The 27980-nt window shown below is 36.3% G+C and overlaps 1 protein-coding gene across 8 annotated transcripts in view; it reads left to right on the top strand.

Moving 5' to 3' along the window:
* Nucleotides 1-27980, top strand: part of FAM19A5 (family with sequence similarity 19 member A5, C-C motif chemokine like) — a 509545-nt gene that overhangs the window by 391272 nt on the left and 90293 nt on the right. For 3 of the 8 annotated variants that reach the window (XR_003527112.1, XR_003527111.1, XR_003527107.1), the window contains 2 exons: nucleotides 17712-17804; nucleotides 19105-20374. The exons of 3 other annotated variants lie outside the window; for them this stretch is intronic. Coding sequence is in view for 1 of the 5 variants with exons in the window: in XM_027639734.1 (XP_027495535.1) it covers nucleotides 19105-19113 (9 nt within the window). In the remaining 4 variants the exon portion in view is untranslated. Of the gene's footprint in view, nucleotides 1-17711; nucleotides 17805-19104; nucleotides 21367-27980 lie in introns of those variants that run through there. 2 more of the 8 variants (XR_003527108.1, XM_027639734.1) reach the window with 1 other exon arrangement.

Here is a 27980-nt window from a genome sequence, read left to right as displayed (position 1 = left end):
ATTAATCTATACATTCCCAATGGGAATTTAGACTATACTCTTTTGTATTATAAATCAAGCAGCTTTGAAATTAATGAAATAAATTTTTAATGGTTCGAAATACTATATTACGGACAGTATCAAGTAGTGCAAAGGATGAGTTGACTAGTTCAACTTTCATTCCTTTAAAACTTATTTCAGGGGAACATTACATGGTACATGTACACTGCAAGAGGACCCATAAAAATAGAAAGCCACATTACATGTACCATGTAATGTGACTTTCTATTTTTATGGGTCCTCTTGCAGTGTCATCTATTTGGTGTAAACAAAGGTTAGCAATACCTTAATTGCTGCTGAAGGTACCTTCGTTTTAAATTTCTCCATGATTTTGTTGTATATTTTTATAAGTAATGAAGATAATTTCTTGAATTATTTTGCAGCACACAACACTAGGGAAAAAGAATGGTTCAATCATCTTAGAAAAGAATAAGAGTAGTAACAATATTTATAAATACATTAAAGGAGGAAAATGTTTGGAAAAGATCTATTAAAACATATTTCCCTTGGGGAAATATCAGCTTGCATGATTAATTTACAGTGTCTCGAGGATTCACTGAAACCCATCTTAAACTTCTTTATGTGATCAATTCCATTTTATTGCTGTGAGATTTATGCAATAAAGCAAATAAATGGTTGATTCATCTCACTGTTCCACTTGTATAACAAAGCATGAGAGAAACGATGAAAAGAGATAAAATCAACTTATTTACAGAAAAGAATTTATTGTCTGCTGTTTAGATTTGTGAAGATAGTTATTTTAGATTTTTTGTTCATAATTTTGAATGTTTTCTTAACATATCAGGCACACCAAAAAAGTTATTCAATTAAGATAATTATTTTTGCATTCAAACTTGAATATTATGTGTGTATATAGTCCCAATGCTTTAGAAAGTTCAAAAAATTCTACCTTTTGAAAGAAATCAGAGTTTTCTGTTTAGGTTAAGACTACACAGTGGAATGGAAATATACTATAAGCTTCATAAATGTTGTCCAAAATGCCTGAATGATGTCATGGTAATACAAACAAAAGCAATGACAGAGTCATCTACTTTATCTAGATATATAACTCACAATAGGTTTTTTTAATTCTACCAGAAAAGAAAAACAACCAACCAAACAAAACAAGCAAAACTAAACACCAAACAAACAAAACAACAAACAACCAAACAAAAAAGAATGAATGGAGATAATTCTTGTCCAAGACAGAAACCAAAATTAAGTCCAGATAACATGAAAGTCTGAGAAAGACATTGTATAAAAAGAACATTTGAAAAGCTTATTTTATAGAATGAATGTGTTTTCTCAATGAAACTGGGATTAAAAAGGAATATTTGTGATAGATTTTTCCTGAATTTTCAATCAACATTAGTGGTAATAGGCACTGGAGTCATTGTTTGTGGATACTAAAAAAACTTTTTATATAGACATATCCTTAGGTCACTGTAATGATTTTTACTGATGTCAAAATTATATATACTCCTCTGTCAGCAGAAGGTGTTTTAGATCTGGATTCTACAGTGTATAGCGCATGAGAACATATTTGTACAGAACCTTCCCACACATACAGCCAAAGTCAGGATTGAAAAAGCTTCAAACATGATTAGAAAGCACAACATGCAGCTCCCCACTGATACAAGAATCAGTGGATAACCACATCAGTGGATGCTGTCTTGGCAACTCATTTAGTTCTGCCTGCAACTGAAGATGTGGCTGATTTTTTCATTAGGAATAAAGAAGTTTGGCTCTAGTTATTCTGATGATTATCAGGGATCATAGAACCATAGAATCATTTAGGTTGGAAAAGACTTATAAGATCCTTGAGTCCAATTGTAAACCAGCACTGTCAAGTCCACCACTAAAGCATGTGCCTAAGTGCTACATCTACATAGCTTTTAAATGCCGTCAGGGCTAGTGACTCGACAGCTTCCCTGGGCAACCTCTTCTAATGCTTGACAACACTTCTAGTGAAGAATTTTTTCCTAATATCCAATATAAACCTACCCTAGTGCAACATGGGCCATATCCTTTCATTCTGTCACTTGTTACTTGGCAGAAGACACCAACCTCCACCATATTCCAAACCACTGAGAAATTTTTGGTACATCCGCTGCTCTTGATAGTCATCACCCACAAGAGAGTGTATAGTAATAGTATAGAGTATAGCCAGTCTTCACGAACGAAGATTTGGGAAAGGTCTTTACCCTTCGAGCCTGCGCAGTGGATTTTTTAGGTGAGACACAGTGTGCTTTGAACTGAGCCCACCCTTTAATCCTAAGGTTCATCTGCTGAGGCCGAGTGAGCTTGGACGGTGGCAGAGAGGTCCTTAGGATGTAGGTTTGTTTAGAGTGACCTTCTCTTAGATGGACGTCCTTACAGGGCTGACAAGCTCCATCTGCCCGGGGGAGTTTCCCTGACCGGGAATCGAACCTGGGCCGCAGCGGTGAGAGTGCTGCATCCTAACCACTAGACCACCAGGGGTACCACCCACAAGAGAAATGCTTTAAATTTCACCAGCCTTCTTTCCAAGAGAAAAATACATGAATGAATGTGCCTCTGAAACTAAGATGATGGGTTTTTAAATCATGACAGTAGGTTTTAGCTTTGGGTTTTTTCCTTTTTAAGATTTTTTAAGCTTTTCTTAGTGGTCAGTCTGTCATGCACCTTTTATAACTTAATTTTTTGGTAAGTAGCTACATGATTTCCATGTATTTCCCTGGAACCAACTATGTGCTGATGCAGTGGCTGAAGTGAGGGTGCTTTTCAGGGTCATGGGTTGTTTCTCAGTCACCTCCTGTCTGTCCTCTTGAGGGGGAATCTTTTCTACACTTCTTGGGCATTAAACCGATGGGCAGCGCTGGGCCCAATTAGCTTTAGGAATAAACTGGGGATTGACTGTGTCATAATATGAGAGAGGCCTTGGTGACTGGGAAAGTTGTGTGAAGCTGAAAGGTACTGTAAGAGGAGCTGTGCCATGTATCAACTCCTTCTCATGTCCCTGGGATGCACCACAGACAGGAGGTACTTTACTTCAGGCAGCTGTGTGGGATAGAACAATACTCATGTCCTTTTGTGCAGTATAGCCCACTGTCATTTGATGTTGCACTGCAAAATAAGGTTGTAGATGCTACACTCAGTCCAAGGGAAAGAAGTAAATGTTGGGGGAATTTTAAAATGTATTTGTTTGAAAAGGTAGAACAAGATTACCATGAGAAATTTCCACCACTTGTTTTTACTGTCCCTTTCCTTTGTATTTTCAAGTACTCATTTTTCCTTACTATAGGTAATACAGAACAAGTGCTACAAAAATATATTATTCTTAGATCTAAAAAATATCAGGATCATAATAGCAATATGACAGAGCATGCATTAGTGAGTCATAAATGCAGTCCTCAGTCAGTATGATACGTTTATGAAAGTTTCTGTCATTTTTGTTGTCCCATCTCAGTATTCCCAGAACATCTTATAGAGCTTATTGAGAGCATCTGTTTGAACTCTTTGAGGGCAGGTCTGACCTTAGGCATTCCAGTTAGTCCAGCACATCTACAGTGCAGCTTTGTTACGAAAAGCATCTGCAAAGTGGCTTTGCTGATTTCCACTCTGTATCCTTCAGCAATTCCAAAGCAAGTTAACTTTGTTAAGAAAAGAAAACTAGAGCTCCTTCTTGGTAAGAAGCGTCTTTGGTGGAGACATCCTTCAAAGACAACACAGAAGGTGAAACTGGTGAGGATGAAGAAATGTGTGGTAGGATATCTACTTCCTCATCATGTGAAAAGCCTGTCCGCATTCCTTGTCCCTGGAGTAGACATTCATTCCTCTTGAATCTTGTGATGCTGTATTTATATTTGCTCTGGAAGGTGCCTGAGTAATATTCACTGAGTAAGTGTTCTGTTATGCTAAAACATTCAAAATGTTCAGGATCATTTTCAAAAGCAATTTAGACCTCCAGGGGCTAGAACCCATTCAGCTTTATCCACTCTGACTTCTTTTTGATAAATCCTTAGGATTATGGCCCATGGTTGATTAAGAGGTGAGTGCTTTCTAACAGTGAGGTCAAAAAGTGAGGTTAAAAATGGTTTTCAATGCATTTGGTGTGGTGATTAAGGCACAAATGTTAATAGAAACAGATTATCAGAGACAGCACACAGGGAAATAGGCTTTCTTGAATGGAACCATGTTCTAGTTGAATATTCTAGTGCACTATATTTGTGTATATGCTGTTCCTGTTTTATTGATGAGACTTAAATCCAAGATGCTGTCCAATACATATCCTGCCTAGTATCTTTGGTCTTCATCATTTTATAAACAACATATTTTTCCTAGAAGAGTTGCTTACAGGCATATAAATTTACTTCTGCACACACCCAGAGGTCTGGCTACTGTGGCAAACCTGAGCAATTTAGTGCCACCTTGAGGCCAAGTGTATTCAATATCCACTAAGTGCATATTCCCTCACTGAAGTCTGAACTGAGACTGAACCAGTGAATATTGGTACTCTGGGGTTCTGCACAAAGCATTTAATCCAAAGGTCATTTCCTCAAAAACCAGAGTAGGAGAGGAACGCACTAGCCACGTTTTTGTAAGAATACCACAGAGGACTCAAAGTCAAAGCCAGAATCCATTCTCTCAGGAGGTTTGATGAAGTCTGAATGTCATTTTGCAAGTTAGCTGCCTAGGGACTAATAGTTCTGGGAACCTCTAGGGTTTGGGGCTGTCCAAACTTCTACCAATCCAGTTCATCAGAAGTCAGGTATTCTGCTCTACTTCTCGCTCTGCATGCTTTTGTCACATAGTACCTGTAAAGCAGAAGATTGCAGAAGATTGATCCTTTTCAAGGAAGTGGCTCATCTGCTGCAATTTATTCCTATGTGAGGTACTTCCCACAGCAGCCATTCTGCTTTCCTGCTAGGAGATTCAGTACTTGGTGAAGGAAAATAGACAAGTGTACATGATCACTGAAGTCTTACTAGGTCCATGAGCACTCAGCACTCAGCACTGAGGTATCTGCACATGGCATGCTGGAGTTAATGAATTGATCACATAGACTTGGTGGTTAGACCTAACTAAAAATAATTACTGATGAGGCAAGAAACTTATGTTCTCTTCTCTTTTCAGTGTAGGAATTGAAACCTACTTTGTCTCTAATCTAGAGTTAAGGTAATGGGAGAGAATGAACACTAAATCTTTCTTGTTTTAGATGTACCACAGTGTAGCCAGGAACATTTCAAGGAGGGGGGACAATGTGGGCTGCAACTTAGCACAGAGGACATTCCTTTGAAGGGAACCTTAGAAAAAAAAAAAGAAAAATAAGAAAGGGAAAACAAGAAACTACTTGAGTTGTTCTTTACATATAATCTGATTTAAAATAGACCTGAATCTGTGAACAGGTTGACATTGCACTCTGAGACATCCACCAAAGTAGTAGTAACCAGAACCTGCAGATTCACACAATCCAGCTAAGTGCTTCTCTGATGTAATAAAATGTAATAACTTTGCTGTGCTAACAGGCATACTGCTTTCAGATACTGCATCTAAATATATCCTTAGTCCCTTTATCTCTTCTATGACTGAAAGAGTTACAGAAATGTACACCTTATTCTCTCTTCAGAATCCCAGTGAATAACTTTCTTTTCAGTTTATAAATGGCAGTTGTGAACTATGTTTAAGGTAAAATACAGCCATTAGCTGATGCTTTAGAAATGCCATACTTGCGATAGGAATTGAATTGTGGGATCTCCAATCATAAGTCATACAGTCATAAATCAAAAGCTTTTTATTATAGATATTAAAAAGCAGGAATTTAATCAACAGTAAATTATTATATTTATTTGGCAAAAAGACCAAGGAGCATTTTTTTACTTATTTGTCTTTTCTTTTTTTAAGCATTAAGAACTTAGCCAAGAATTCAGTTTATCTTTTGTATCTTCAGATTACAACACTTCTTTCCCTTAACTCACAAACTTATCAGACAGAAGTGTTCTACCTCACTTTTCACTTTAGGATACTATATGTTATATTTTCTATGAGTCAAATATCCTTTACAGAGATGTCTGGGAAATAAGCCAGTTACAATGGTCTCAGAAGGATTGCTGAAAAACAAAAAAGTATACTTATATTTAAGGACATGAATATCTCAAATTAGTACAGCAAATGGCAATTGACAGCTTTTGATGAATCTTGGCACTAATTTCTGATCAAGCAATCTATGAGGCTTTAAATGGAAATGTATTAATCTCTTCGTTGACATTAATACAGATCTGAACCTATAGCTTCTGAATTATGTCTACTTATAAGCCAAGTCCTTTTTTTCCAAATTTTAATACTGTTTGTGTAGATTTGGCCTATCAGACAATTGTGTATCTCATAAATGAGCAGAGCAGTGTCATTGCTAGGAATGATAGGATCATTTTAAAGTCACTCTGTTAATTTTGATGGCAAGGTGATCAATTGCAGTTTATATGACTTTGGCCAAGGTTGCTTGGTCCGTTTTTGAGGAAGATGGCCTCTGACAAATAATGATTTTTTTTTTTTTTTTTCCATTTGGAGTTAGCCCAAGGGGTTCCAGATGTCAGAGCTCTGACTTACCATCATGCCAGGTTTTGTACGAAAATTCCCAGGAGCAGAGCTTATTGTTGGAATATGCAGATACTCTGCTATTTATAGAAGGACACTAGTGTAATCAAATATCAACATAAGTGTACCTTTAAATAGAAAATCATGGTGGAAATGTCTTCTATTACACATTGATATAGCTGTTTTGCATTTCAAAAGTCTGTATGAAGAACAAGTACCATAGGTTAATCAAGCATACTTTATCAGAGTAAGTTTAAAGACTTGGCAGTGCATACATTGTAAAAAGTAAATCCTTCTGACCCTAGCTTTTAGTCAGATGGTGTGCTGGTCTGGAGTCTTTAAAAGGAAAGGGAGAAGATTCAGGAATAATTTCAAATTCTTCTAATCCAAATGGTAAATCCTGGAAAAATCAGATCAGCAATTAATCATATTTGTTAAAACTTGGAATTTTCGCCTTTTTGACATTTAAGTATTTTAATACTTTTACTTTCAGAATCCAAATGAAACTTCAATTATATCACATTATTTCTCATTTTCATTACACTTGCAACACTCTTTTATGGCATATCCATTGCAATTATAATGTGCTTAATTCTTACTGATGTATTCTAATAGGATGTATTGATCAAATCAATTTTTAGGCATACATTTAAAGATTAGATGTATTATTAACATATATTTTATATATATTTATATAATAATTTTTAAATTTTTAGGGCCCAATGCTACTTAAAACTGACTAAAACATTGAGATCAAAGTGTTCCTTGTCTGTGCTATAATGAAAAGAAGCTAAGCATCAAATGTACTAATTAGAAGGCAGCTGTTTTCCTGTTAGTATCTTAGCTTGAAATAATTTTTTCTAGGAAGATGGAAGTATCATCTTATCTCTAGAAGTTGCATAGCATACAGTTGTTTATTAAAAAAGAACAAAACAACAACAACAACAACAAACTACACACACTAAAAGCCCCCAAACAAACCCAAGGAATGAGCTGTTAACCTACTCCATTATCAATGGAAAGACAAAAGTTCTTCCAAAAGGTAAAGGTTTATTTCATTTACATGATAAAGGCAATTGTATTTTTTCCTCAAATACTATTAGGCTATACATTTTTAGAGCATTTGATGAAGAAACCTAAAAAAGTTGACCAAGATATGTGTACATAGTCGTAGTATCTGCTGCAAAAACTGTATTGCCACCTCAAAATGTCTGGTTTTCCGTGAAGTCTCCTTGACCAACAAAATTGTAAATTAGACTTTCAAATGCCTAGAGGTCAATGGCATAATTCTTATAGCCCAGGTTTTTTTTTTTCTATTAGAAGTATTATGTAGTTTCACCACAGCTTATATAACACTGTGACACTGAAAATAAGACATTCCAGTCAATTCTGACTAACAAATGATGCTAATTATTTAAGTAATAAATGTCAAAATTAATATTATATATTCAAAATAGCATGTCTTATTGCATAGTACTACTCCTGGAATGCAAAATGAAAAAGTAATTGTTTAACTTCAAAATTCAAGTTTAACTTTCTGAAATACCATTTTTTTTCTAAAGCAAAATTATTCAAAATAACTTTTAACTGTTCTTGCACCTATTGAGTCTAGCAGTGATAAAAGACTTTATGATCAGAGTTATTAATTCTGTACAGAAGAGAGTTGCAGCTAAGCCTTACAAACAGATGTGACTTCGGAGGCCAACGTTATGCTTCTACCTTCCTATCTTTCAGTAGTATTTTCCTGCCTATGTTGTCGTTCCCACAGTGGTCCCTGTGAATCTTGTCAAATCTGTGGAACACACCCACAGTCTCCTACTCAAATTCTATTTCTTTTCTCACTTAAAAAAAAAAAAAAATTGCTTTTTTTTTTCATTTCTGTTTAATTAGTGAAAAGCATCCAGTGTCAGAGAAACACAAACTATTCTTTGCTAATTAACCTTGATACAGTGACATCTCCAAGAAACTAGTAGCCTAAGCCAAGACCTGTTATGAGGAGAATATACAGGTCTTCTGACAGCAGAAACTCAAACCATACGATGTCATTTGTGCATTAGACTTGTTCTATGTGGCATGTAATTTCTGACCTCAACGGAAAGATTGATCATGACTTCTTCCATCTGATATTTATGAAATATTGCCTAGCATGTCTGGCAGAGTCAGTAATACATTTTCCTCTTTTTCTGTTTTGTCTCAGGTTTCTATAGCATCTGAGTTTTGTGTGATTTCTCATTAAACATTCTCAAGTTTCACCCACGCAGGCCATCTGGACTATAGTTAATATTTTAGGACCTATCCCCTTAACTTTGATGTACTTTCTTGTAACTGCTAAAACATGGTGATATCTCTTCCTTCTGTCTTGAGAACCTCCCCCTCACAAGACAGACATATCAGAGGAGCCAAGGGCTTGATACTGCCAGCAGCTGAACTCTTTCAAATCTCTTGCATATTTTTTTCAAATCTGAGAAAACCTATGATGAGAAAAAGAAATCTGTGAATTCTCAGCAGCAAAAATCTTATCATAATGAAAGAAATAAAGCCCTAAAGTATAAAATATTGTAATAAAAATAAGTATTATGGCTCCTGGAGTTGGTTTGTTGCATTAGATTATTGACAAATAAATGGTACCGTGATGAATAACAAGGTACTGTGTGATCCACTAAACTGGATTCACTAATGACATTGTCAATACTATAGCTTGATCCCTGTCTTCACCTGAAGCTTATTTCCCTCTCAGGTTCATTGCATTTCATCTGAGTAACTGTTTTATGAACCAGCAAGGTCCATTACACACCTACGATTGGAACAAGCATTTTACTCTGATTTAAGCAAGTATCTCTCAAATAACTCAGTCACTTTTGGACTATTCTTAGGGTCTGATGTTACTATTTATCATTCCTATGAAGTGAAAACAAACTTGAAAGATAACAAAGGTCAGATAAATGTTTCTAAGAAAGACATTGACAACTCTCATAATACTTGTAATGACATGTGCTTGGTGTAATATGACGCTTTCCTCTGATCCCATTCTCCTGAACTTCTAGGATTGTGTGATCGCTGTGAAGACATTTCTCTCTTAAGGATAGACCTACACAAATGTTTCATGGTCTGTCTTGTAGCGTTAACTAACTGGACCGTGATCAATTGCTTCTTAGGCACAGGGACTGATCACAGTTGGTATCTTTTTCTTCTTCCTTGCCATCTGCATCACTCAACCCAGATGGAATGCTCAGTCACAAGAACATGTTTTGGGCAGTGATACATGGGGAGTGGGTCACTATTGACTAAATCAGACCCATTGAGTCATAAGCAGGAGCTGCTTGGAACCCTTCAGTGTGAGAAAAGAGAGTAAGCGCAGAATTCACTTCCCTTAACTCGTATGTCCAGGGCAGGCTAGATGTTCCAAGAGCCTAAGATATATTCGGGAGTGCAAATGTACTTTTTAAGTAGCATCTGGAGCCCAGGGGGGATGCTCAAACATGTCCCAAAGGCACTAAGCATCTATGCTTAAGCAGTACTGAACTCTAGATTTTGTTGACCCTGACTGAGATCACACTTAAACACCACATACAATAACTACATTTAGGTTTCATAATCTCTGAATTTGTCTCAAGACAAATTGTAATAATGAGGAGCTGAACAGCTATCATGGAAGAGACACTGGTTTAGTCATCCCTAAAATCTGATTGAGAAATGTTTCTACAAGGGAGGGGATTCACCTCACTTCTAGGAGAGGCACATGAAACTAAATAAGGTCATAAGATTCTCTGAGACTGCTATCTTTGTGTATCAAGAGATAAGATTTACTTCCTCTCCTGCTCCCCCAAAGTTCTATTGTGGCTACTTTTATATATTTCTATCTTTTGTCTTCCTAAGTTTATTGTAAAATACAGAAAATTCCTTGAAATTTACCACAGTTTATTTTTCCTCTTCTGTTGTTTGTTTTCAGTCTACTGCAGAAATATGATCACTACAGCACTGCTTGCCAAAATACCACAGAAACAGGGTAGGGAGAGTAATGGTGATCTTGCCAAAGAATTTAGATCCAATATGCTGCACAGTGTAGAGAGTGCTCTGCCTCCTATAGGCGGTGACACACTGGTTGGTTTTTGAGACACTGCATCCCTACTTTGTCTTAGGTTTAAATGTGTTTACACTCAATCAGAATGCTACACAGTATAATGCATTTATAATATGTGTCTGCTTTGCACTAGGGGATTAAAATTGTTTTAATGGGGTGGTTTGGGATAATGATGCTTAAATTTCCTGTCTCATCCTTCTTCCCAGCTTTGCTGTAGTCATACACAACTTAAAACTGGAAGGGTGAGTGTAGGTGTGCAAAAGAATATTTTACTTGCACAGGAAATATTTACAAACATAAATATTTCCTGAACTAGGATAAGAAATTGTACTTACAGACCTGAAAGCCTGTAAGTTGTATGGATATGTTGTCATTAAACAGAGGATCAACATATATCACTGTATGCAAAATCCTTTACATCTGTCAATTTTCCCGTTATCCTATTGAGAAATATCCTCTCCTCCCCAAATCTTGAAGAAAACACTTTAAGTCTCTACATTTTCCATTATCCTTTCAGAATGTTTATGGTTGAATGAGGGATTGAAGGATCTCTGAAAAACATTGGGTTTAATCTGGAACAAGAAGGAATGTTGACTTTTTAAGGAATATCCATTTCACTTTCCTGAAGAACCTCATTGTTTCTGTGGTGAGGTGTTTCAAAGAAAGATTTTTCACATTTTATGAAGTGTCTTTGGGACCAGGAACTAAATCTCATAAAACTGTTAACAAAGATGTAAGTCTGTTAGTCTAGGACTTTTTGGTTTTGCGCTGAAAATGAGTAGGATCAAGGCTTAAAAAACTGAACTAATTTGTGCTATTACATGCTTGTGTTGTTTTCCGTTTACATATTAGAGAACTGTGTGAGAGCAATTCTGGTTTAGAAAATTTTACCTTCAGATTTTCTCTTCTTTGCAGAGGACATAAGCACTAAGAGCAGTGGTAGGCTTTTTTCTGTTTATGTGTCCACCTATGTTTGAACTATGTTGAAGACCACGCATGCTTTTCTGCTTTCACTGAATGTCTGTATGTTATTTCTACAGAAGAATGTTGTTTTTATGTTCTTGCTTTTGTTTTCAAACAGGTCCATGAGAGAATAAAACCCCTCCTGCATTCTTCTTACTTGACTTATATATGTGTGTGTGTATATATATATATAGATACATATATTCCTCCTCTACTCTCATTTCCCACAGTTGTCCCCTCACTGCTTTCTCCTCAAGTACTACACAAAGGCTAAGCAAAGTAATTTCAAATAGAACATATTTATAAAGATTGCTTGTTAGAAGTCATGTACAGTGCTACATTGCTTTCTGGAATGATGCGAGTGAACTGGAATGAACTGCTTTCTTAAGCAATAAATTGTTAGATGGAATATGTAAACCAAACATTGTATCTCACTGGTGAACAATGACTATGCAGTTCCTTCACTAGCATTTGGACTTCTGATATAAAGCTCACACTTTCTGAGTCAGAATTAGCACTTTTAATGGATGAAATATCTTAAATATTCCATCTAAAAACATGTTGCCTTTTTGATGTATTATTCATTTAACTATTTTTACAATCAGTCTTAGTAAAACTCTGTTCCAATTTTTACTGTGAATGTGAGCCTAACCTTACTCTATCCCAGCTACCTGTCAGTCAGATATCACTCACAGATGTCCCTGAACAATCTTCTTTCATTAGAAAAGAAAAAGTAATCCTTTATGTTTGTGTGTGGAATTAAGTGCTGACTTTTTGGACATTTTTTCTTTTTTCTATTAAGTAGACTAGTAAACTTTAACTATTAGGCAAGATTGTTTTTTAAACTTTATAATTAAAAGTCATATCACCCTTTTCATGAAATGCTCTTTTCTTGTGGCAATACAAGCATTGTTTTATGGAAGATCATTGTATTTAATAGATTTATTAGCACACAGAAATATTTAAGTCACTTTTTCACAAGAAGGTTTAACGTAATTAAGGTTATGTCTTTGTTAAGATTTTTTTAATCTATAAAGAGTATGCTTTGAATATAGGTATATAGGTATGAATATTCAGAATTCAGTATACATTAAGTTACTGCATTTAAACAAAAACAGATTCTTAGATACATTCATGATTTAATCTGATGCTATGTCCTACCCTAGAGAAAAGTATCAGGAATGGTAAATCCAGGTTGTTTCCATAATACCCTGAGGAAAGCTCCTGGCTATTCTTAGACACTTTCAGTCAAGCTAATATTGCAGTTGTTTTTTATTTGAAGAGTAAAAGGAGACAGAGAAGTAGTCATTTTTCAAGTTTACAATTCCACACCAGTTACAAATTTTTCTTAATTTTACCTGCTACAAACCTTCATATTTGTGCACACCTCTAACCATTTTAAAAGAACAAAAAGAAATCAGATAAAATTGGGTTACTTACTCAGTCTTTAGCTAGAGTTATTTTAAGGGTGTTTGATTTTTAGCCAGCACATAAGAAATGAAGACAAGGTGTTTTGCATTGTTGTGTCTTATAAGATCCTCTTCATCATTCCCTCTTTCCACCCATGGTGCTTCAAGGAACTGATTTTAGACTTTCACAGGGAGCAGAATGAGACCTGCCTTGCTCTTTTGTTATCCACAACAGCTCTAAATGCTATTCCAGGCAAAAATTCCCCATGATCACCTAAGTGCCTAAGGACTTTGAATGTTCTGAACCCAAATATTCTTGCTGCTGTCTCTTCTGGACCGGTGTTGACCTCTGGGTCTTGGTTGACAGCTGTCTGAACATGATACAGCAGTGTGCCCAGGTGACCAAGAAGGTCAGTGGCATCCTGGCTTCTATCAAAAGTAGTGTGGCCAGCAGGACCAGGGCAGTGATCATCCCCCTGTACTTGGCACTGGTGAGGCCACACTTTGAATCCTTGTTTAGTTCTGGGCCCCTCACTGCAAGAAAGACATGGAGGTGCTGAAGTGTGTCCAGAGAAGGAGAAGGAAGCTGGTGAGGAGCCTGGAGCATAAGTTTTTTGAGGAGTGGCCAAGGGAGCTGGGGTTGTTTAGCCTGGAGAAAAGAATGCTCAAGGGTGACCTTATCGCTATTTACAACTACCTGAAGCGAGGTTGTAGCAAGGTGGGGGTCGGCCTCCCAGGAAACTAGCAACAGGAGGAGAGGACACAGTGTCAAGTTAGTGATCTGAAGGAATTTCTTCATTGGAATGGATTGCCCAGAGAGGTGGTAGAGTCACTGTCCCTGGAGGTGTTCAAGAAATGACTGGACATGGCAGTTAGTGTTAATAGTCTAGTTGACAAGGCTGGACTTGATGACCTTAGAGGTCTTTTCCAATGTAAATGAGTCTTCCACCTCCATTGCTTTTCCTTAGTGTATGTTCAGATGCTGCAAAGCAAGCTTTTATTGTTTTATATGGCTAAAGCTAAGCTCTTAAACCTGGGTTACCTACATGACCCAAGTTCAAATGTATTTCAGCTGGGTTACAAGATGTGGTTTGAACATTTCCATTCATTGTAAGGGTTTTCTAGTTATAAGCATTTCCTTTCCTAATATTGCTTATAAAGTAATGGGCAATTCAGAAGAAGGAAGGAGTGTATATTCTGACCCTGAATATTCCAAGATCTTGTAAGTTCAAAAAATGTAATATGAGACAAAGAGGATTTTAACAGAAAAGGAAATTAATGATCAGGATGATAGTCCTGGCAGATGGTGAGGGGAAGTTGAAAAGATAGAACTAGGAGTGTTATTTAAGGGGAAATTACACTTTTTGTGTTTTATTCTAGACAGATTGATATTAAAATAATTATTATTGGGAAAAAAATATCTTTTGCAAAGAGTCTCAGAGTTGGAATAAACACTGTGTCTGGCTTGAATAGAGGAAGTGAAAAGAAACAAACAGTGGGTGTTAAAAGAAAAGGCATCTTCTCCTAGAAAGTGGCTAATAATGAAATTCTGCTATCTGTAACTCATGAATGCTACTTTGTTGGAGTGCAGCATAGGAAAATATACCTGTATATATACTATCTAATACATTAGACTTCACTCACAAGCATAGACACTAAATTTGTCCAATCTTAATATTCCTAGTTCTACAGGTACTACAGTTTGAACTCTGAAATTGTGCTTCCCATGGCTACCTCAGTGAGACTGAATATAGCATTAAGTAGATTAGCTTCCATGCTTCTTTTTCTTATTCCGAATAGCTACAGACACTTTGCAGTTAGATTAAGTTGTCCTTTTTTTCTGAAGACTAAGCAATTCAATTTTCATATATGAACAACATGGAGAAAGAGAGAGGAAGGGAGGAAAACAGAATAAATTTTCAGGAGGGTCTATGGGAGTTCTCATCAATGCAACAGGTCATCACTACTGCTTGGATCACCACCAGAAATTTACATTTTTATTCCCATAAGGCATAAGGTGTCTTGCAAGGAAGTGTAAGGTTTTCTTTGGGCATTTTAATGCTTTTACATCTTTCTTTCTGCATCATACATGCTTAGTTGTTTAAGGATCTAGAACAGAGAGCCTCAGAAGCAGAGGGGAAAGACATGCTGTTTATCTGACTTACAGTCAGTTGGTAAAAGGTTTAGAACTGTTTCCATTATGAGTGGATGTGTGAGACAGAGACTGGCCCAACTTGCATTCATCTCTGTGAATTATCTTTGTGCAAAAAGAACCCAAGCCAAAAGAAAAGCCATTTGCACTGATGGATGCAATACAGAATCCTAAGACTCACAGAAGCATTTTAAAGACTGTGGTTGAAAGTGTAAAATACACAGTTTGGACAAGTAGTTCAGCTGTTAGGCAACATTGAAACATCTTTATGGTGATAAAATACTTTGTAAGTATCCAGAAAATTCCCAGAAATCAGCGCTGGATAGTCCAGAGTTGTCATTACAGAGCACCAATCTGACTGCAACAGGTAGTCCTGTAAGTGCACTTGGTTACTGTAGCAAAATAGCAACTTTGGTGCACTCTGACTTTCATTTTTATTCTGAAAACAGAGTGAAAACCAGATGAAACTGCTAAAGCTTTATCAGACTTGACACGGAATTGTTGGTATTTATATGGATTCCATTTAAAGTGAAGGGTCAGACCAGACATACTTGAAACTCAATCCTAAATCTGAAAATATTTGCCACCCGCAGCCTGGCTCAATTTTCTGGTTTGTGATGAGAAATTCAAATATTTTGTCATTAAATTCAATCCTAGGTACTACACTGAAAGAAAGTCAGAGCTTTATATGTGGGTTTCTTTCAGTGGAAAGCCTGTATAAGTCAGCAAAGCCTCATATATTCTTATATTCTCAAAGTGACTAGCATAACTTTTTTATCCTTTGTCTTTGACCATAAGAATGAACTAATTAACTGTTTTATGTCCATTAGGGCAAAGCTGGAGATAGACTGACTCTTATTCTACTCTCTCCAGAGTAAGACAAATTAAGCGCACTGGGTTATATTTGCTCTAATAAACCAAACACTCTCAGGACATATTCAAGCCATCCAAGAACAATACTAAGATAAATATGGTCGTGTGAACTGTCTTGTTTCTCATGCTTTGCATTTTTAGCAGGAAAAATTGTTTTACTCTTGAGCAGATTTCTGTGAAACACACAGGAGCCTGGGCTTCCATCATGTAAACAGTCAGATAACAAACAGTAGTATTTTAATCTTTGGTACTAGATGCCCACTCAGTATCTCAAAGCTGAAGAAGCTCACACTTACAGCCCGAAAATCTGGTTCCTTCCAAAAGAAACAGAACCTGCTCTCTGAAGCTCTGGGAAGAAATACTGATTGCACTGAAATCAGCGACAAACAGACTTGTGCATCGGTACCTAGAACCGAAAAGGTTGCCAAGCCTTGGAAGAGGCTGTCCATGGAAGTGATTGAGTCACTATCCCTGGAAGTATTTAAAAGACATGTAGATGTGGTCCTTTGGGACATGGTTTGGTGGGGGACTTGGCAGTGCTGGATTGGACTCGATGATCTTGAAACTATTTTCCAACCTAAATGACTCTGTGATTCTATTCAATGGTTTGAACTACTGCTATAAATAGTAAACAAGTCCTTTCCATTTTTTTTATGAGTTCCTCTTTTCTCTTATTTGCTCTATCTCTTTTTCTGGGAAGTGATTAATTTACCTGTATTGAGTAATGAAAGGGAAAAAACAGGAGGTGGAAGGTTAGGTGTGCATTCTCTTCCTCTTCTCTGGACTCATCGTGCTCTCCCTTATCTTCTCTCTCCTTTTTATTTGTTGTTCCTTTCACCTATCTTACTTCTTTTTCATGCCTTCATTAATAAGTGATGTTTAAACTTCCCTGGCTAACCTATGCATTTTTTCCCCAGTAATTTCATTTTCTCCTGTCATTGTCCAAAGTTGTAAATTCAACTCCTGTTCTCTAATCTGTTTCTCTTCCTGTCATCACTTTATTTCAAGCCTGCTCTCTGCCCTTCCTCAGCATTTTTAAAATGCATAATTTTCTCCCCTCTTCTTTTCGTCTTTTAAAGCATTGATACCATATTCACGCAACAGGGGTGTTCAAAGTGGAGACAGGGATAGCAAGTCAGGAAGGAACCTTTTATACCCATAAAATGACAAAGCAGCAGGTATCTGTGAATGCATGTTGTATCTGAATTCTCTCTTCATCCTGGGACCAGTATGGTAGAGAAGCACACTATGAAACACTGAACACACAGTCCATCAGCACTTTATGCTGTTGCTTGTAGCTGTGGGCCATTGCAGCCTATAATAAAGGAAAGATGGAGCTATGTCAGGCTAATTCTTAACACCATAGTAGTTTACTTTCAGACCTAATAAACCATAAATCATTTGCTTTGTGTCTTGCAGCCTAAAAAGTATCACTACCTTAAAAGTTGTGTTCTTTTCTAATGGGAAGAAAAGGAGGGGGCATAGCAAAAAGCCCAAAAAGGGGTATAAAGTGGAAACAGAACAATTAATAGAAGCAAAACTTTAAACTAATTTCTCTTGCTGAAAGTATATTTAAGAAGGGGAATATATCACAATAATCAACAAGGTTTTTTGCCTTCAGCCTGTCTGAGGCCATGTGGTTTGGAGATCTGATCACTAGTCCGAAAAGGAAAGACTGTTTGCAAGATTTCTGGGGTGTTTTTTCCTGGAAAAGGTGAGAGGACAAAAGCAGAAATCTGACATACACTTTTATTCCTTATAAGGAAAGTATTCATCCCTCTATATGCCTGTCTCTCTCTGTCTCTCTCTTTCTACATGCATATATATAGAGATCCATATGTTTCAAGCTGTCACTAAGTTGATTTGGAGGCAGGTGTTTCTTTCATTTGCTGCTCTGAGGGTTAGGTTAAAACCACAAAATTTAATAGATGGCTTGAACCAATTGAAATGGATTTTGTTATTTGTTTTGCTCTTTCACATTCACTGTTCAGTATTTTCTGGAGTTTTGCATGGTATTTCCATCAGTAATAGCAGTTCTGACTATTTGGAGACAGAACAATGCCAAAGCAGAAGATCTCGTGTTTCAAAATTCAAACGACATTTTGTAACAATCATGCTTGCTTAATACACCCCCAAACATTTTGTCTTATACAGCATCTGTGTAATTTTGAAACCATTTCTAAACTGATACTTTGGGTGAGCCTGAGTAGCTGGCTCCTTGTTGTAAATCAGTCATTATTTTCTCATTTGTGTTTGTACTGTCTTCCAGTACTCTTGATTTCTTTAATAGTGTGAATTTTGGTTTTGTTTCTCTTTCAAAACACTGCTTCCATTTCATTGTCTTTTCAACAGGTTCATTGGGCAGTCCTTTGCCCATTTTCATTCTCTTAGGATTTTTTTTTTTCTTCTGCATAACTAAACCAATTTTCTGAATAAAATTACTATTAATAGAGATTATTTACATTAATTTTCACTTGTAATAGGATCGCTAGAGGGCAGTATTGATTAAATTAGGAGCACTCTAGTGCTCTGAAAACTTAACTGCAGAAAAGCCTCCAGTGTAAACATCATTGCATTTTTAATATCTGATCCTGGCTTTATGTCCATTTTTCATCACAATCTATACATAAAAATTAAAAGTAATCTTAATTGCCATGTGTATTAGACATTGCTATTTGTAACTTTAATGTGTGTAAAAGAACATTCTGTGACTTTTATGAAAAAGAATGTGCATGTAGCTTAGTAGAAAATAGATGGCATTGAAGTTACTGTAAACTATAATTTATATTCATAGTTTTAATGTAAATAATTATTAAAGTACAATTTTTAATAATAAAAATATAGCTTTGTTCCTGTTTTTTCTCAGGGATAATGCTGTGAAAAATAAATATCTTCAAATTCATTAACTGTCTCCTTGAAAAATATCAGTACAATGTATTTTAAAATAATGTACATCAAAGATAACCAGAATTATAGATTAAGACACTCACTCATTTGTTCTTATTGATTTACAGGTCTCCTGACAAATGCAGCAAACCAGAATCCTCGTAGGAGTGGTTTAGGCTCTCTGTGAGCTACTTAACTTAGTCAAGTTTCACTGCTGTTGATCATCATCCGTTATATGTCATCAACTCAACTGTCTGTTTCTCTGTATCTCATGAGTGACAGCATAATTCCTCTACATTATGAGCTAAAGTTTGTTCTACCATTCTAAGGATCACTGGACTAAGGAATACAGAAAAAGAGATATGCTTGGGCATTAGCAATACAAACAAGTTCATGGTTAACGTTTCATCTGCGTTATACACCACTACTGGACTTGCTGTTACCTACATGTTTCAATCCGAAGAGTCTGCTACAATGAAGAGTATCATCCCAACCAGCCTTAGAGAAGACTGTTTTGCCTATGGGAGGACACTGAGGTGCAAAAGAGAAACTCTTCTTGTGCCCTAAACTGTCTGAATTGCTTTTATTTTCTTATACTTTCAGTATATACAATAGACCAAAGAGCAAAATCTATTTTAAAGTGGACACAATCTTACTCTTAACAGAATTATGTCATTTAATTGAAGGAAGTCTCCACAAACAAGATTCCAGCTTTCAAAAAGATGAAATGTTGTTGTCCAGCAGAAGTCTTTACGGAAAGCTGCAGTAAAAACTAACTCAGAGACCTGCTCTTGAAATGCCACGTTCAAGAGAACATAACGGAGAGAAAATGACCTATGTTTGAAAAACTTGGACAAAAAGAACACAAACTGTCTACACGGCACCTTTATTCCTCTGTACTTAGATTGACTTTCTCGTACTAAAATCATTTTCAGTTTTAACCAGTTAAACATGCCTCTTCTACAGTTCCATTTTTGATAGTTAAAGTTGGATAATACAGTATTTGCAAAGAGCATGTTTGGTCATCTGTGGCCTATGTCTCATCTGATACACCATTTAGCACCAGAAAGCAAATTAAAGAGAAAACAAAAGTAACATTTGTTTGAAAGAGATCATTAAATGTATTTTGAAAAGCCTAAAGTTATATATTTAACAGTTTTTATATGTTGTATATTTGTAGAAAATCCTATTTAACAATTAACGTGATAACTCTGACAGTCATGACAAGTGGTTCAGAGTTAAGTTGTGTTTTATTACTTCAGTTGTCTCTGAAGTGACTGGTGTCGTTTGCTTTCTTCCATGGGAACATTCTGGATGTAAAGCATGACCAGAGAGGACTGTGTAGAAAAAGCAAAGAATAATGTTGTTTATATTACATAAATGCATTCAACCATTGCACTGTTGGAAGGCATTTTTATTTTTATTTTATTTTTATTTTTTGTCTTTATGTACTGATAAAAAGAGGGTGTAAAATATTTTACTCATTGCTCTTCATAGCAAGGTTTGTTTTTCTTTCTTTCTTTCTTTCTTTCTCTTTCTCTCCTCTACTTTTATGTAAGGGTCAGTTTGAAGCCTGTTCCTTGATCCCATTTTCAGTGTTTTACCTCATTGTTAGAAAGTCCATTTTTTTGGCATTATTGGTTAGTGAAAATTTAGCAAAGACAGCATAGACAAGGGAGAAACTATGACAAAACAGAGAAAAAAAACCTTGCTCCCTTTTACCTTACCTTTTGGCATATAGGTTTGGTACTTATTGGTATGATGCAATCAACAAGGGAGCTTAATTTCTTCCTGGAAAATGTGTTATGGTTTCAAGTATACTACCTAATACTCAAATTAACTTTTAGTGTTATGCTCGTTCTGTTCTACTAAAGAAAAAAATATAGAGATTATTCAAGTGACCATAGATGAGAGGTACAAAAATGAAAAGTTGATAAAAGAATTTTTTTTAAAACCTGCTCAAACACTGAGGCTTATTTAATGCAGAGGTTGCAGGAAAAATGACCTATATTGTATCAGTTTGTCTTCAAGTAAAATAAATATATACAAAATTCTTATTTAATCATAGGATTTTGACCAGTATCAAAGTAGCAATTAAAGCCCAGCCACTTGTAAAGTGTAATGGACTGACTGCACTATAAATGATCGATGTCAGGTTTAAAATGTCATGCAATAAATGATGGTAAATACATTTACTGTACATGTAGACCTCAAGAGCCAGATCTTTCACTCTACCAACTCTCTGTTTTGATTTATTTTAAAGGGAGCGTAGTAGCCTTATTTAGTAAACACAGAAAAATGAAAGATGTTACATCATTTTTGTTGCTTTACAGTATTCATTTTGTGTTGGTTCAGCTAAATTATGAAAAATAAAGAAAATCCTTTTCTAAGTGAGACTTGTTCCCTGAGCATGACGTCACCAAAGGAATTTCACCAGATGATAAGGTGGGAGCACAGAGAGGAAGATGGAATTGGAAATTGAGGACATGGGTTGTGTTTTGTAGTTTTACCTTTCCATTTTCATGTCTTGGGTACCTTCATTTTGGTATGCTTGGTTACAGATCACATTAAGGTCATTTATTTTCTGGAAATCAGATCCTCTAGGAACTTGGGTATCTAAGAATGTACATTTGAAATCTTTACATCTAAAACCATACATTCCAATCAGTTTTGAATATGCAATCTTATGTCTTTGTTTTCTAAGCACTTTAAAAGCTCAACAAAAGGTAGATGTACGTTGTTTATAAGGTCCACTCTGGAGAAGAACTATCAAAGGCAAAAGATTCTGATTATTTTTCAGAGATGCATTCTAGTTACTGAGTCTCCTGTGTACAACAGGCACCTCAAGGCACTTAAAATGTGTTTTGTGCTTTTTTCTCCTCTCCCAAAATGTACAGTTTTAAACAAACAAAATATACTGGCTGCATTTGTCACTGTGAATTACTACTCTAAGAGCAGTGGTGAAATGTTTGTCTCTCAGGAACAATATGTTTTCAGAATATTGTGAACTTTAATTTTACAAAACTAAGTTACATAAAAAATTGTTTGTTTCTGAAAGTATTTTATGTGCCTCTTCCAAAGCAGAATTTAAAACACAGAGGGGAATGTCTTATTTGAATGCTATTAAATATCCTTCATTTCTCAGCCTGCTAACAAGTAACTTTTTCAAAACATACTTGAAAGGGAACAGAATAATACATAAAAACGCATAATAGACTAATAAAAACAACCTCCAGAAATGCAGTAAACCTTTAAATTTTTTTTGAAAAAAGCTTCTCTGTAGCCTTCTGTTAGCTGAGGCAAGGACACATTAAACTACTGCTTTTAATATCTGGGATATCAAATGGAGCAAACATTAGCACACTATAGCAATCATTGTGACACATCATTCACGAATTTCATAATTATGCTTTTAGCTTTTTTTTTTCCCCTGAATTCATTTCTTCTCAGCAGTAGATCAGGTTGTATGCATGTGATATCCTCAATCATTCAGTTGTTTACTGAAATTGTACCCACGTGCTGTTGCATAAATCTTTAGCCTAGGCACTTACTATCTCCTATAGCCTATTCATCACAATCCTGAGTACTAATTAGAGTTTCCAGAAAAAAATAAAGAATTCAACACTGTGTCTGAAAAGCCTATATAGCTATGAGGAACAGTCAAACTAGAAGGTGGTCAATGACTGGTTGACAGGAAAATTGCAACACTGACTGCTGGGGTGAGTGGGCTAGTGGAAAATAAAAATTAACAAACCAACACTGGATGTAGCACAGGAAGCCAAAAAACCTCCCCCAAAATTGGTATATTTGTTCAAGGGGGGGGGGAAAAACCAAACAGGACCAGCTCTTTCATCATATAAGCCTACATGTATACAGTATCTTTTCCAATTAAAAAAATGCAGAAGAAGGCTTTTACTTGTAAACATCTTTGTACAATGTATATCAGGAATCACATATACATGAGTAACAACCAAAGGCAGGAATGGGTTGACTATTTTTTCTTTCTGGCATCAAAGAATTGATCCCACATTGAAGCAATGAATCTCATGCTGGGCTTAGAACACAAATAAGGATGGGCAGGAAGCACGATATTCTGTATTGTGGAGTGTAGATTTCAAACTGGGGCTTGAGTAAAGAAAGGAAGTCAAGAAAGAAACTGAAAAAAACCCACAACCAACACCAGAGAAAAATAAAATTTTTAATTTCAAAGTATTTACTGTTTAATAAGTGCTTCTTAGTGTTCAATACATGCTAGGGAAGTCAAAAGGAGTAAAATTTGAAACAAGGAATTAGGAAAGAAAATTTTTTAGAAAATATTTTAACTGCAGAGATAAGAATTTTACAGATAATGTGGTTGACTTCTTTAGAGATATAAATCCCATTAAAATCAGAGACCCATGGGTAATATATAAAAGGTAATTCTCTCACTGATTAAAAATAAACTAAAAAATGGAAACTAAATTAAAAAATGGAAGTAAATGACAATAAACCAGAAGAAACAGTGACTAATAATAAACCATTCTGTGGGAGGATCAACACAAGTTCTTGTACTACTTTTGACTATGAATGAAATATGAACACAGATTGCATGGTTTGTTAGTATCAGTAAATTACACAGATTAGAAATGATATGGGAGGCCTATAAATATATGAAGATATTCAGAGACAAAATGGGTCACCAAATGTTAACAGAAAATGGAAAACTGAAAACCAGGAATGTCAATTTATCATTTCTCGCACCATCAATATAATTGTGGCTTCAGTTATGTCAGTTTTAGGACATATGTGAAAAAGGGACTCTACTCTTGAAATAGGTACTAATGCTGGTTTCAAGCTGCTCATTGCCTAGGTCAAGTCACTGATTTAATGTGATAATCCTGTATTAGCTATGCCTTTTTAGAGTTGCAGCAAGCCATTGGAGGTCCCTTAGGATACATATCTGTAATCACAGAGCACAAGGTGTTCATGGCACCCATGTCCTCCACAGGTGGCTTGGACTGACTGTGACCACAATTTTCTAGGTTTGATATTGCCAATATGAGACTAGTGACAGTGATATCAAAACACTGTATGGTGCTGCACTGATGCAAAATGATGTGTGCAAATGAAGAAAGTTGATTACCATAAAATCAAAAAGCAACTTTTCTAAAAATATTGATAAATAGCATGCAAAGAAGAGCTGCAGTAAAAAAAAACCTGAAACACACACACACACACACAAAAAACCCCCACAAAAAAAGCCCCAGCAAAACAAAGCACCATAAAGACTGCTAATGTCAGAAAAAAAATGTAATAAAGGAAATAAAAAAACGTTCTACAAAGATCTTGCAGAACAACCAAAGTTTAGAAGTAGAAACTTCAAAGGTGTTTATGTTAGGAGTACAGGGTCTGACACAGTAGAAGGAACAATGCTAGCATGTACAGAGCAGTTTACATCAGCTAAGGAGCCCAGGCATTGCCTCAAACAGTTGTATAAAGCTCCATGAGCAACTCGTCTGTCTTCCTTCACTGCCTAGGGAGAAGCTGACATTGGTATACACCCAGGAGAGAGACAGGGGGTTTAGTATGGGTTCTCACACAGGTCTAACAATACATGTCACCCACCTCAGGCAGAGACTATAATGACAGGAAATGCTGACATCTACTGCCATCCAAAATTACTTACTGAGTTGTGAAGGTGCCAATAAAAGGTTGGTGGTAGAAGCCTGAGCCAGTTGTTACTGTACAAACACATTGTATAAAACAGCTCACCCTCAGTGGCAGTAAAGAGGGCCTTCCCATCACGATGACTAAAGCAAATGCAAGGGACATATATTTCCTCCTCTATATGCAGACCATCTCCACATGGATAGATGAAAATAAATGTGGGCTACTTCTCTCCACACTGTCCAGTTACATCTACAGAAATGTATTTAGGCAACCTCTAGAGCAGAAATTCAACATAGACTACAACTTTATGACATAAAAGCCTAACTGATATGCTATTAGCAACCAATAAAAATATATTGAGGCTTGAAGAAAATTATGTTTAATTTACACAACTTACAATTTTTTACTCAATGAAGCCATGTAGCCCTTGGTTTTCACCCCAACAGATTTGTTTCTTCCCAGAATTTTTGAGAGAGCAAGATGACATTATTGATATAACTTCCAGCCCATGCAAAACAAATCAAATGAGGGTGAGTCCTGGAAGGGCAGGAATTCTAGCTGAATGATTTCACTGTGCACAGGAAACAAACACCCCCAAAAATAAGAAAAAATTACTAATAATTGTAATGCCACTCAAGTTCCTTGTTATTTAATTTTTACTCACACTATTACAGTCATAGTAAAATCTGCAATAGAGTATACTCAATAGCACTCAGAATTTCATGCAATCATGTGTTTGTTTTATGGTAATAATTTTGGAAATGTAATAGAGCAGGTCAGGCTCACCTTCCCTTCCCCCCAACCCCCCCAAAAAAGACATAGTTCCATTTGCTCTACCAGGACAGAGAAAAGGAGAGCATACAGACTGCATGTCACTATGTTACAGGTACTTCTTACAGGTACTTCTCACCTCTCACAGGTGAAGAGTCTGGAGACAGCAGGACAAGTGTGTGAGAGCTTAAAAATGTATTTGAGGGTCTGAAGACACAAGCTTTGCAGATGGCTTAATCAATTAACTGTCCAACCCATCAAGAGAAACCTGAAAATACGGGATATATATACAGCATTTAAGGGCATTATTCTCATTTTAGAAATTATGTTATGTCTTATTCAGCTGATTTGTAGACAGAGAACAGTAACCCAAGGTGAATATAGAAGTGCCCAGTATCTTCTCAGGTAGTGGAAGGAAAGAGGAGAAAGATTGTTGGAATTCTGAAAGGAAGGACTTTTCTATTTTAAAAAATAATATTTAAAAAATGTAGCAAGCACACAGGGTTGCCTCAATTTAATTTAACAGGTATAATACTGGGATTGTTGTTCATGATGGTGTCTCCATAACTTCCTTAGGAAAAGCTTTTATACAGACATTTGATTACAGGAACAAAACCACCTTCTCCCCATCAATTCCTCTCTGGAGGCAGGGCTGGGATATTTGGAGATACCAGCTGCAAATGGTAAATATCTGTTCTCAGTACGTTAAAAAAGCAATCAGCTCTTTTGGAAATTCATTGGTACAAAAGTGATGCCAAGTCTAACTCAGTTAAGTTAATATCACATAATCCAAGGCCTTCAGAATCTGAAATATCACGTGTGATTGATTTCTTTTGGCTGTAAAGATGTTCCAGTATTTATAGGAATTATGAATAACTGCAAACATACATTTAAGTTTCTGGCACAGAAGAACCCAAAAAAGAACCTGTTTCCCCTTCTCCTAATGCAACAGGCAGCAGCATCTACTGTTTTGGACATACTAACTTCTGATACTCAAGTGTCACTGAGTGTTGCCTTTCAACTGTGATGTTGTGAAATTTCCTTTGGATGATATTGTCCCATAAACTTCTGGCTTGGGAACAAGTTACTTTACAATGGAAATTCATTCCTGATACGCAGTTTTAATTCCCTTATGTGTGCCCAGAATTGCAATGAGCCATGCAGAAATCCCGACAAGTTAAACTGCATGTCAGTAAGATCAGCAGTATGTGTTCTGGTGAAAAAGCGATTTTCATTCAGCTAAGTCACTAGTACAGAAACTCTTAGTAACAGGTTCTAGGAGAAGTGGAATTGGAGTAGTCAAGGATAGTCGGAGTCCCTCTCTTTTTTAGAATATTGCAAACACCAACCTATTCTCTTTTGGAAGGCTAGCAAATTGACTACTTCTGAGTAGTTCTCTTCCAAAATATTCACTTTACTGCTGAGTAGACCTTAACATTCCTTTGTGGGATGACTGAGCAGTTTAATTTCTGGCTCCATTTAGCATACTGTTGTATATTAAAAAGAAGAGAGGAATGATGCTTGCTACCTTTGTCTTAACTGCTTCACTCTGTTTCAGATACTATCATGGAGGAAAAGAGCAAATTTTGGTATAAAGAATGTTATGAAGAGTCACAGATTAATGCAATTTTAGGAATCTTTAGGGACAGAGATAGTTCCTAAGAAGAGCAAAAGGCCACACCATGTTCTTGAAAAGAAAGCTCTTCTATGAACCTGCGTAGGTTGCTGTAGAGCTTTTTCCAACCCAGGAACACATGGAAACTGTCTAAACTAAAGGACAAATACAGCAAGTTAGAGGGAAAAATTGTTTTGAAATCTTTGCGTTTAATTGTACTCATCAGGTTAGAGTTTCCTCTACTTCAGAAATGCCTTGTTCTTCATGGATTAACAAAATCTGATACTACTGATAGCTGAAAGCCCTGTTAGACAATACTTTGCTTACTTGAAGAAATCTTTGTCACTGGCTTCATGACAAGGCTACTTTGCATTATTTAGATGGTGACTGTAATCTCCTTAGGCAGTTTAACATAGGAAGCTTCTTTTCTTTTTCTCCCACTGGTTACAACCTGTAGTGCTGTGCAGACACACCCACTGCAATGGTTACCAGCAGTTCTAAAGGAATGTTTTAAGGCTGGTCAGCCTGATTTGGCTATTGGTGTGAGTTTGGCAGTGGGTACTGAAGTGCAAACTAAAAGCCTGGTACTGCCTCTAGCTGTGCACTTCTATGCCAGGTGGATAGCGGGTGTCAGGTTTGCCACTCTGAGGGGATTTTGGATAGGCTGCATAATCTGAAATCACTGCATTTTGGATGGCTTTATAAGAAGAACAGGAATGAAGGATTTCTTTAGCGTCTCTAGTTAAAAAAGAATATTTCGCTTCTCCAGAGTTCTTTTATCATTCTGTCTCTCTTGTGGAGAATTAGAAATATGAAATCTAGATAAGACACTGTAAAGACGTCATGTGTCTGGAAACAGGGCAATCAGCTTATGAAACAACTACTTACATCCAACAGTATTTTTCTATGCTCCAAAACCAGTCCTTCCTCAAGACCAAACTTGAACTGGAGGTAGAAGTGTTGTTTCTC

The sequence above is a fragment of the Corapipo altera genome, unplaced genomic scaffold, assembly GCF_003945725.1.
Source record: "Corapipo altera isolate COAL_440 unplaced genomic scaffold, ASM394572v1 1b, whole genome shotgun sequence".
NCBI classification, from domain to species: Eukaryota; Metazoa; Chordata; class Aves; order Passeriformes; family Pipridae; genus Corapipo; species Corapipo altera.
The sequence above is the reverse complement of the archived record's forward strand: the minus strand, read 5'-3'. Positions and strand labels throughout refer to the sequence as shown.